Source organism: Macaca fascicularis, chromosome 7 (genome assembly GCF_037993035.2).
Source record: "Macaca fascicularis isolate 582-1 chromosome 7, T2T-MFA8v1.1".
In the NCBI taxonomy this organism is placed as follows: Eukaryota; Metazoa; Chordata; class Mammalia; order Primates; family Cercopithecidae; genus Macaca; species Macaca fascicularis.
In genome coordinates this window covers 32,089,586-32,101,671 of record NC_088381.1, presented here as the reverse complement: position 1 = coordinate 32,101,671, position 12,086 = coordinate 32,089,586, and the positions used below count along the sequence as shown (strand labels likewise).

Genomic DNA, 12,086 nt, shown 5'->3' with positions numbered 1-12,086 from the left:
CCACAGACGTGGCAGTGCTTAACACAAGAAGGGCTGTAACAGGCCTTGGGACTCGTTCCCTGTGGCATTTTAAGGTGTTGGCCCTGGTCTCTGCTTTGTCCCTTAGGCGTCGGAGGGTCTTTGCAGAACTGTGAAGTTTTAGGACTTGACTTTTGCTACTTATGCTGAGGTTCATTCTTAGTGTATTTACGTGTATTTAGCATATTGGTCCTAAACTTTGCTTTTCACCCTGTATCCTTAATTCTGTTAATGCTGTAGCTATTCTGTTTTCTTTTTTAGCTGATCATTGTTACTGCGTGGTAGTGCTCATCTTAACACTATTTGAGGGCTCTGATCCCTACTTCCACACTTAAATTTACAAACATGAAGTCACATTTCTGAAAAATTAATGAACAAGAATGAACCAGGATATTCCAGGGTCTCTGTATTAACAAACCAAAATAATAATATGACTAGATTTTGAGACTGGAGACAAATTTCTTAAAGCTAAAAAGGAAGGTGTGGTAAATCCACATTGTCCACTGCTCAGCTTTGCCCCTAACCTGGTAATTTATTCTGTTTTTTGATGTGTGTGTGTGTGTGTGTGTGTGTGTGTGTGTTTTAAACTTTTCTATTTGGATAGAAAGGATCTTGTACGCCTGATATAACCTGGGAAGGAACCTGGTCCTTGAGACAGTGACTCCCTGATGATTTCCAAATAGGAGACCGGGAGCTGCTCCTCCTTTCATGGGGCTTCTGTGAGTCTGTCCTGAGTGGGCAGTAGCCAAGTGCTTGGGGCATTAAAAGAGCAACTTGTTCTCTTATCTCTTTGGGTTGGGACACATTAGGTGTTTCTGTCTGACCAACAAAAAAGTTTAATTCTGGGTTTAAAATTTAGTATAAGAAGTTTATTTTTTAAAAAGGAAGAAGGAGGCCGGGCGCGGTGGCTCAAGCCTGTAATCCCAGCACTTTGGGAGGCCGAGACGGGCGGATCACGAGGTCAGGAGATCGAGACCATCCTGGCTAAGACGGTGAAACCCCGTCTCTACTAAAAATACAAGAAAATTAGCTGGGCGAGGTGGCGGGCGCCTGTAGTCCCAGCTACTCGGGAGGCTGAGGCAGGAGAATGGCTTGAACCCGGGTGGGGTGGAGCTTGCAGTGAGCCGAGATCGCGCCAGTGCACTCCAGCCTGGGGCACAGAGCAAGACTCCATCTCAAAAATAAATAAATAAATAAATAAATAAAAAGGAAGAAGGGAAAACTTGAAGAATCCATTTTAGGGCTAACAAATGGAACCATTCCAGAGATGTATTCATGCAGTGTTGATTGAAGTTGTTTGCACAGTAGAAAAAAGATTAATCTCTCCACCTGTACTCATAACCCTCATCAAAATGAGCTTTCTCTGTGAAATAGCTGTATTCATATCTGGCCCCCTGTGGAGAACATGAGCTACTTTGAGGGCAAATCTATCCTATCCTTCCTTTTCTATATCTCCTGTATTCTGGTATAATACCTTTATATTCTGGAGCCTTTCCTAAAGACACTCTTCTAATTGAGTAGAGACAGAATAAAGTATTTTTCAGCTGGGCATGTTGGCTCACACCTGTAATCCCAGCACTTTGTGAGGCCAAGGTAGGTGGATTGTTGAGGCTAGGAGTTTAAGACCAGCCTGACCAACATGGGGAAATTAGCCAGGTGTGTGCCTTAGTATATGCCTGTAGTCCCAGCTACTTGGGGGGGCTAAGGTAGGAGGATCACCCGAGCCCAGGGAAGTGAAGGCTGCAATGAGTCATGATCGCACCACTGTCATCCAGCCTGGGCAGCAGAGTGAGAACCAGTGTCCAAAAAGAAAAAAATCATTATTATTAGGAGACAAGCTTCTTTTGACAGAGGCACAGGTGTTTGTGTAAATTTAGAGACCCTGTACTTTGTCACGGAAATAACAAGTTCTTGGTTCAGCTTCATGCATATTGGACATTCTCCTTAACACCTTTGAAGGCCTGCTGCAGTGGCTCATTCCTGTACTCCCAGCACTTCGGGAGGCCAAGGCGGGCAGATCGCTTGAGTACAGGAGTTGGAGACCAGCCTGGGCAATATGGTAAGACTTCATCTCTACCCAAAATGCCAGGTGTGGCAGTGTGTGCCTGTAGTCTCAGCTACTTAAGAGGCTGAGGTGGGAGGATCATCTGAGCTCGGGAGTTTGAGGCTGCAGTGAGCTGTAATTGCACCACTGCCCTCCAGCCTGGGCAGCAGAGTAAGACCCTCTCTCAGAAAACAAACAAAAGAAACCTTGGTATCACAGCTTACACATAAAATGGGCATAACGTCTACCTTATGGCGTTTTCTGATAGTCAAATGAGATGATGTATCCAAAAGACATTTTCTATAGGATGGTCAAATGCTAGATGAGTCTTCTTACCTCTATCCAGAAAGGTTAGAAGTTTTCTAAGTCTCAGAAATTTTTCATCTTGTAGTTTTTTGAAAAGAGAAATGGAAATGAAAATATTTTGGAAAATTCTTTCAATGAATTTTAATATTAAATATTAGAAAATACCCGTTTCTAAAATACTTATACAAACATATTACTTTGGAGAGTTTTATAAACTTTATATTTTATTTTGGGATTTTATTTAGTTGGTTTATTTTAGAGATGGGGCCTTGTTCTGTTGCCCATGCTGGAGCACAGTAGCACAGTCATAACTCACCACAGCCTCCAACTTCTGGGCTCAACTGGTCCTCCTGGTGCAACCTCCTGAGCAGCTGGGACTATGGCATGTACCACCGCACCAAGCTAATTTTTATTTTATGTTTTATAGAGATGTGATCTTGCTGTATTGCCCAGGCTAGTCTTGAACTCCTGTCCTCAACTTCCCAAAGTGCTGGGGTTACAGGTGTGAGTTACTGCATCCAGCCTCTATTTTTAGATTTTTAAATGTTTGGATTCACTCTAGAATTATTTTTAACCTTGAATTTCACGTCGTTTTCCGGATTGGTTATATCTGTTAAGGATTATTGTTTTTCCTTATGAAATGTTGAATTTATTTGTGTGTGTTTTGTTTTTTATTTAGAGAAGTATAATAGAGAAATATATTATTTTTCAGTTGTACCCTCTTTTTTTTTGAGACCGAGTTTCGCTCTGTCACCCAGGCTTGAGTGCAGTGGCACAATATTGGCTCACAGCAACCTCCGCCTTCCAGGTTCAAACGATTCTCTTGTCTTAGCCTCCTCAAGTAGCTGGGATTACAGGCATGTGCCATCACGTCCGGCTAATTTTTGTATTTTTAGTAGAGATGGGGTTTCACCATTTTGGCAAGGCTCGTCTCGAACTCCCAACCTCGGGTGATCCACCCGCCTTGGCCTCCCAAAGTGCTGGGATTTCAGGCATGAGCTATCACGCCCAGCCTGAGTTGTATATTTTTGCCCTGAGCAAGTATTCTGTATTTAAATGTTATCATAAACAGTTAACTTAAATGTGTTTTTATTATTGAACTTTTTGATTATTTTTTAAATTATGTAAGTTAAAATATATAACTATTTTTTCAAAGCCTTTAAAAAAGTTGTTTTAATGTGCATTGGATGGACTTTAGTTTTAGTATTGTGATAGTTAACAAACACCAGTAGAGGGAGCTCCAACTCATCTTTCTTGGTGAAGTTCGCACTTGAGAATGTAGGTTTGTAGAAAGAAAGGACACCTTAAAACTTAAGCAAAACATGGTTATATAAATTTTCAGAGGTACTAAAGAATGAGAATTGTAATTTTCTTTAGCTTTTTGGAATAAAACAATCTCAGTTGGATTTCCATACTTGGAAGTAAACAGCCCTCAAATATAACTGCCTAAACAAAAAACTTCTACAAAGTGTAATCTCTTGCAAATGATCCATCAAGCAACCCAAGGCTTTTAAAATCAAGAATCTATCTGCCAGTTAAAGAAGAGGAGGAGGAAGAGGAGAGAAAGGAAAACAACGGTAGTGTTATTGTTTGAAATTAGATTAAGGAAAGTAAAATTGTAAATTATTGGTAGATGGGTCACAATAGCAGTGTCATATGAAGGTGAATTGCTGAGTCATTGAGCCGTAATTTTATATTACTGAGAACTTTTATGCATTCAGAAGATTTTTGAACCAAAATCTGTAAAAGCTTCGTTCAGAACCTTTGCTCAGATCTAAAGAACTGGTCCTAATTATTTCCTATTGGTTTCTTTATAGACCCCAGAAGAAAATATCATGTGAGGCTCCTGGCTTACAACAACGTGGAAGATGGCTATCAGGCAGATCAGACCGTCAGCACTCCAGGATGTGTGTGTAAGTGAAAGCCGTGGCCGTTTGTTTTACTATGGCTCACACTGTTCTTTCTCCTCCTCCTCCTTTAAGTACAGTCTCACTACTCCTTGGAAGCCTTGGTGGCTTAATTACTTTATATCTTCTGTGCTGAGTAGCATAGTTTTTTTGTTTTCTTTTCTTTTTTTTTTTTATTTTTGTTTGTTTGTTGCCTCCCAGGTTCAAGCGATTCTCCTGCCTCAGCCTCTCTAATAGCTGGGACTACAGGCACCACCACCACACCTGGGTTTTTTTTTTTGTTTTTTTTGTTTTTGTATTTTTAGTAGAGACAGGGTTTCACCATGATGGCCAGGCTCGTCTTGAATTCCTGACCTCAAGTGATCCACCCCTTGGCCTCCCAAAGTGCTGGGATTACAGATGTGAGCCACCGTGGCCTGGCCGAAGTATCTTAAACAAATAGGTGCTCAGTAAATATTTAAGATATATTGAATTATAAGTCCTATTTTCATGTTGCATACAGAGGACTATTAGACATTTAACTGAGGAAAATAACCACTGAATATCTACATACTGAATTTTTTAGTCTGCTTTTCCCTCGAGGCTGTTTCTCTCCACTTGCTGTTCCCTTGTACTGCTCTTGAGAAGGATGTTCTAGTTTTAAGTCCCCCACTGATTTTCTTGGTGTCTTTGGCTAGTAGCCTGACTTCTCTGTGCTTCTGCTTTCCAATCTGTTAAGTATCAGTAATGTAGTCACACACAGCAGAATGACATTTCCCTCAACAGTGGACCACATGTGTGACAGTGGTCCCATAAGATTATAATGGTGGTGAAAAATTCCTATCACCTATGACATTGCTGTTACAATCTCATAGAGCAACCTGTTACCATTTCTCTGTTTGGATATGTTTGAAAACACATATACCGGCCGGGCGCGGTGGCTCAAGCCTGTAATCCCAGCACTTTGGGAGGCCGAGACGGGCGGATCACGAGGTCAGGAGATCGAGACCATCCTGGGTAACACAGTGAAACCCCGTCTCTACTAAAAATACAAAAACTTAGCCGGGCGAGGTGGCAGGCGCCTGTAGTCCCAGCTACTCGGGAGGCTGAGGCAGGAGAATGGCGTGAACCCGGGAGGCGGAGCTTGCAGTGAGCTGAGATCCGGCCACTGCACTCCAGCCTGGGTGACAGAGCGAGACTCCGTCTCAAAAAAAAAAAAAAAAAAAAAAAAAAAAAAAGAAAACACATATACCATTGTGTTACAGTTGCCCACAGTATTTAGTACAACATGCTATACAGTTTTATAGCTATGGGTAATAGGCTATAACATAATGCCCAGGTGTGCAGTAGGCTATACCATCTAGGTTTGTGTAAGTGCACTCTCTGATGTCCACACAATGATGAAATCACCTAATGAAAAACCTAACACGTTTCTTAGAATGTGTCCCTGTTGTTTAGTGATGCATGACTGTTTTCGACTTCTTAGTTAACTCACGGAAGAGCTGTTTAGGTTTGGATGATATATCTCCAGATCACTATGTGTCTCTGGTGGAAGAAAGACCTAAAATCTACTTATAGGGTGGGATATTATTATTTTACCATTTTACCACTTTCTATGTTAAATGTTATGTCGTATCGTAAATTAACATTGTTTTTCTCAACAGCTGTTCGTGATCGCATGGTCCCTCCTCCACCACCACCCCACCATCTCTATGCGAAGGCTAACACCTCATCTTCCATCTTCCTGCACTGGAGGAGGCCTGCATTCACCACTGCACAAATCATTAACTACACCATCCGCTGTAATCCTGTTGGCCTGCAGAATGCTTCTTTGGTTCTGTACCTTCAAACGTATGTAGCTCCTATTAATGGTTATTTTCTTTGCTTACCTCCCCACGCCCCCCTCCAACTCATACTTCTTACCATCTTGGGCCCAGCTTGGGCTTCACCTGTAAGCATTTGTTTCAGGACTTAAGTTATTTATGAAGTGGCTGGGAGTTTTGCATCCTTACCATATTCTGAAAACTGTACTTTTTGACATTTAATTTATATAAGTGATTTTTAAATTTTCCTTGCCTCATGCAACAAGATTAGGCAAGAAGCTATTATTACTCTCAAGTGACTAAACTTAGCACGTTTAAAGAAAGAAAGGAGACTGTTTTCATGCTGGCAGTCAAAAAGTAGAGCCAGTTGTCATTTTGTTTCTAGGTTAGAGTTAGAAAGATGCCCATCACGGTGCTCTAAAAGAATGATTTTTGGGAGGCTGAGGTGGGAGGATTGCTTAAGTCAGAAGTTTAAGATCAGCCCGGACAACATAGCCAGATCCCATCTCTACAAAAAAATTTTTTTTCGAATCAGCCAGGCATGGTGATGCAGGCCTATAATCCTAGCTACTTGGGAAGCTAATGCAGGAGGATTGCTTGTGCTCAGGAGATGCAGGCTGCAGTGAGCTATGATCCCACTACTGCACTGTAGCCTGAACCACAGAGCAAGACCTCGTCATGAATGAATAAATGAATGAATGAATGATTTGACTTCCAGTATTTCAGAGGAAATCCCTTTGTATTGGGACATTTCGAGTTTGCTGTCAAAGAGAGGCAACTGGTAGGCTTATTTCTACAGGACAATACCAAGTTTAGTATTTTAAAAGTCCAATTAAATTGTTCTTTAGTCTAAACATTTTTTCATATAAAATGAGGAGGTAATGAAAAATAACATTATGCCCTTACCTATTTGGAAATGCTGACATTCTTTTAGAAACAATAATATACTACCAGCATTAACACCTTCATCCCTCATTATTATAGATCAGAAACTCATATGTTGGTTCAGGGTCTAGAACCAAACACCAAATATGAATTTGCTGTTCGATTACATGTGGATCAGCTTTCCAGTCCTTGGAGCCCTGTAGTCTACCATTCTACTCTTCCAGAAGGTAAAGAAAACAGCTCCCTATAGATTTTACCTTTTAAAAAAGATTAAGGAAATGTTTAAAAAATATGTATGTCATTCTGAGTAGGATACTACTGTAGTTGCCACCTACCACTTGATGGCTTAAATTTAATGTCCTTTTAGAAACCTTAAAAAAAATCAGGTGTGCTGTTCAAATCTACAGCCAAAAAATTTTTAAATGGCAGTAAGTGAATGTTTGTTAATGATCTTGGGAGCTCACGTTATACTGAAGTCATTTCTGCATGAATAGCAGCTTGATAGTGTGCACAGTGCAATATATATATCGGATTGAGCACCAATTCTGTAGCTTTCATGGCTTTAGCTAAGATATTTTATGTCTCTAGACCAACATTTTCTTATCTCTAGAATGAGGACGAAGGACTAGATAATCTATTATATAAGCATCATTTCTGCTGTATTTTAATTATACAGAGAGAAAGTAAGGGACATTTATGACAGTGACCATAGGACTTTGTTGCTATGGTTTTGGCAATATTCCATATGAGATGTGTTAAAAACCAGCTCTTCACACTTTTAGTGTATATTAAACATGGAGTCAACTTAAATTCCAAGATTTTACTGTTTTTCACAGATATATTATTAGATGTAAGTCTGCCCTGTAAATTCACTGATTCGCAGTTTTTCCAGGAATAACTAAATGTTTTAATGTCAGGAGCATTTTTTTCACTGGCCTCCAAGATCAGGTTAAGTTGATGTTCTATACATGTTAGTAAGAACTATCAGTACTAATGGGGTGAAACCTGATACCTAATGGACAAGGTACTGTTGGTGGAAGTAAACATTTCTAGTTAGCAATTTAGCAAAACGTTTCAGGAACCTTAAAAATGCTATCCCTTTAACTTAGATTCTCCTATCTAGGAATCTACTATCTTATGTTTTTTAATGTTTAAATATTACGAAAATACAAGAAGAAAAATAGTACTTCACATTATCATTAATGATCTTTGAAAGCTGTAATTTTTTTTATGGTGGTTTCTAATTTTCTGAACTTTTTTCTAAGCCTGGAAGCCAGGTATTTGAGTATTTATAAACCATTTTACCCTACTAATACAACATTTTGTTGTGTGTGCACAGCACCAGCAGGCCCACCAGTTGGAGTAAAAGTGACGTTGATAGAGGATGACACTGCTCTGGTTTCTTGGAAACCCCCTGATGGCCCAGAGACAGTTGTGACCCGCTATACTATCTTATATGCATCCAGGAAGGCCTGGATTGCAGGAGAGTGGCAGGTCTTACACCGTGAAGGTAAATACCATACATTGCCATGAAGGATAAAAAGTAAGATTATTTTAATATTAAAGAAACAAAAGGAAAGGGGAATCTGGAGTTTATTTTGAATTTACATTTTCATGTGTGAAGTAATTAAAGATTTGGGCTTCGTTCAAGGAGCATTGGGAAGCCATCCACCAATTTTAAGAATAGTTTGTTTCAAAAAGGTTACTGTTACTTTTGTTAATAGAAGAGATATAGCCGGGCACAGTGTCTCACGCCTGTAATCCCAGCATTTTGCGAGGCTGAGGCAGATAGATTACCTGAAGTCCGGAGTTCAAGACCAGCCTGACCAACATAGTGAAACCCCATCTCTACTAAAAATACGAAAATTAGCTGAGTGTGACGGCAGGTGCCTGTAATCCAAGCTACTTCGGAGGCTGAGGCAGGAGAATGGCTTGAACCCAGGAGGAGGAGTTGCATTGAGCCGAGATCACACCATTGCACTCCAGCCTGGGCAACAAGAACAAGAGTCTGTCTTCGGGGAAAAATAAAAAAGGTTTGATTGAGACCAACTGGAGATTAGAGTAATGCAAAGGGACTAGTTAAGAAGTTACTGTAGCCATCCAGGAAAGAGATGATAGTCCTGGACTAGGATGGTGAGGATTAAGATGGAAAGGATAGGATGGTTGGCAGATATTAAGGAGTTAAAATTGATAGAACTTGATAGCTTGGATGACAGGAGGGAGAGAAGATTAAGGAAGGGAGATTTGTTATGGATGAGTCTTAGGTTTCTCATGGTGTGTCTTGCACAGGAGAAGGAAACACTGGAAGGAGATATGATTTAAGGGAGAAGACCTTAGTAGTGCTAAAGGGGCTAAACAAGTTTTTAGGATTCTTATGCACACTTTTATCATATCCTTTTCTAAATCTTGCATCTTTTTTTTTTTTTTTTTTTTTTTTGAGACAGAATCTCAGCCTCTTGAGTAGCTGGGACTACAGGCATGCACACCACCAAGCCCAGCCTAAATCTTGAATCTTTATGTTGGACAAGTTCTATTTGCCAGATTTTAGATGGGCCATCACATAAATAGTAAAACTTCATTATTTTGGCACTTCCTTAATTTAGACATACATTCTGAGAAGAGAGTAGTTTGCCAACCAATAAAAAGCTGAAGAATTTCAAGCAGGAAATGTAGTTGCCACTTGTATGCTATATTCTATACACTATACAGTATGAGGCACTCCCACATTCGTTATACCTTTCAAGAGGAATATTTACCCAATTAACGAGATAAATTTAAAAGATATTTATGTGCATGTAATATAAAACTATGAGTTTTAAAATAAGCAGATGATAACTTTACCTGGAATTTTGATCTTTGCATGTTCGTATTTTTCATTAAGCAGAAGAAGCCCCACTAAATAATGATTTACTGGTCACTGAAGAGACTTGAAAGTGCTAAGTATTTGGCAGCAATGTGATTTTATGTTTATATCGGTTATCTATTGCTGCCTAACAAACTAGTCTACAACTTAAAATAACCATTTTGTTTTCTCACAATTCTTTGAGTCAACAATTTGGACTGAAATCAGCTTGGCGGTTCTGTTGGTCTCTCACGAGGCTGCAGCCGTATTACAGTTTTGATAGGCTCTGAGTAGTCTAAAAATGGCAAGAGAGAGGCTGGGCGCAGTGGCTCACGCCTGTAATCCCAGCACTTCGGGAGGCCGAGGCGGACGGATCACAAGGTCAGGAGTTCAGGACCAGCCTGACCAATGTGGGGAAACCCCATCTCCACTAAAAATACAAAAATTAGGTGGGCATGGTGACACATGCCTGTAGGTCCAGCTGCTCGGGAGGCTGAGACAGCAGAATCGCTTGAACCTGGGAGGCAGAGGTTGCAGTGAGCCGAGATCGTGCCACGGCAGTTCAGCCTGGATGATAGAGTGAGACTCGACTCCGTCTCAAAAAAACAAAACAAAACAAAACAAAACACAAAAAACCAGCAGGAGTGGGCTCCACAGTCAGGAAGAGAAGAGAGGAAGCCCCGTGTACAAAGCTTTCACAAGCCTCTGCTTTCCTCACATTCACTATGTCTGATTGGGCAGAGTAGGCTACATGGTCAAGTCTGGAACCAGTGTCGGGAGGGCTACAAGGGTGTGATTCCGTGGGGGTGTAATTCACTGGGATCTTCAGTTTATTAGAGTCTACCACAGTATTCTTTTTTTTGGAGATGGAGTCTCACTCTGTCACCCAGTCTGAAGTAGAGTGGATCTTGGCTTACTGTAACTGCTGCCTCCGGGGTTCAAGTCATTCTCCTCCTGCCTCAGCCTCCCGAGTGGCTGGGACTGCAGGAACACGCTGCCATACCTGGCTAGTTTTTTGTATTTTAGTAGAGATGGGGGTTTCACTGTGTTGCCCAGGCTGGTCTCGAACTCCTGAACTCAGGCAATCTGCCCACCTCAGCTTCCCAAAGGGCTAGGATTACAGGCATGAGCCACCGCCCCTGGCCTCACAGTTTTCTTAAAATGTATAATTTAGTTTCAGTCATTCAAGTCCAAAATGATTTCTTGACACAGCAGTTAACCAAATAACTAACCTGATTCAATGAGGTATTCTAAGTATTAATAAATAATTTTGATAGCATGAACACATACTTCTTTGAGTTCTTCATTTGCACCTGCCTAAAAAGAAGCAGTATGGAGCTGGGCAAGGTGGCTCATGTGTGTAATCCCAGCACTTTGGGAGGCTGAAGCAGGTGGATCACCTGAGGTCGGGAGTTCCAGAACAGCCTGGCCAGTACAGTGAAACCCTGTCTCTACTGAAAATACAAAAAATTTAGCCAGGTGTGGTGGCAGGCGCCTAAAAATCCCAGCTACTAGGTAGGCTGAGGCAGGAGAATCACTTGAACCCAGGAGGTGGAGGTTGTGGTGAGCTGAGATCATGCTATTGCATTCCAGCCTGGGCAACAAGAGTGAAACTCTGTCTCCAAAAAAAAAAAAGGCCGGGCGCAGTGGCTCACACCTGTAATCCCAGCACTTTGGGAGGCCGAGGCAGGCAGATCATGAAGTCAGGAGATCGAGACCATCCTGGCTAACACGGTGAAACCCCGTCTCTACCAGAAAAGTACAAAAAATTAGCCAGGCATGGTGGCAGGCACCTGTAGTCCCAGCTACTCAGGCAGGAGAATGGCATGAACCCGGGAGGTGGAGCTTGCAGTGAGCCAAGATTGCGCCACTGCATTCCAGCCTGGGCAAGAGTGCAAGACTCTGTCTCAAAAAAAAAAAAAAAAAAAAAAAAAAAGCAATATATATTTTGTCTGGCTCCTTTTAAATGTATTAATTTGTAATTTTGGAACGGAACTCAGAAAATAGTATTTTGCCTCATTGATGGCTCAGTAGTGAAAGGGATTACAGTTACAGATTTTTACATCTATATAAGCCTTTCTATCTATATAATAGAGCACAGGAAAAATAATGTTAGTTGCTGTGGTTTTAAGAAACATTTGTGAAAAGCTTTTGTCATTCGTTAAATGTAGAGGACTTTTTTCATAGCTAAGTCCAAAGGTTCATAGAGAACAAATAAATCAGTAAAAAGCAATTGAGTTTACTTTTCTGAGAGAGAAAAACAGAGTTTGACTCACATTTAA

The 12,086-nt window shown here is 40.9% G+C and overlaps 1 protein-coding gene across 2 annotated transcripts in view; it reads left to right on the top strand.

Annotated features, from left to right (window-relative positions):
* PRTG (protogenin) overlaps positions 1-12,086 on the top strand; it is a 123,778-nt gene that overhangs the window by 98,136 nt on the left and 13,556 nt on the right. For both annotated transcript variants that reach the window (XM_005559622.5, XM_073995856.1), the window contains 4 exons: positions 4,186-4,281; positions 5,919-6,105; positions 7,062-7,189; positions 8,302-8,472. In XM_005559622.5, coding sequence (XP_005559679.3) covers positions 4,186-4,281; positions 5,919-6,105; positions 7,062-7,189; positions 8,302-8,472 — 582 coding nt within the window. The remainder of the gene's footprint in view (positions 1-4,185; positions 4,282-5,918; positions 6,106-7,061; positions 7,190-8,301; positions 8,473-12,086) is intronic.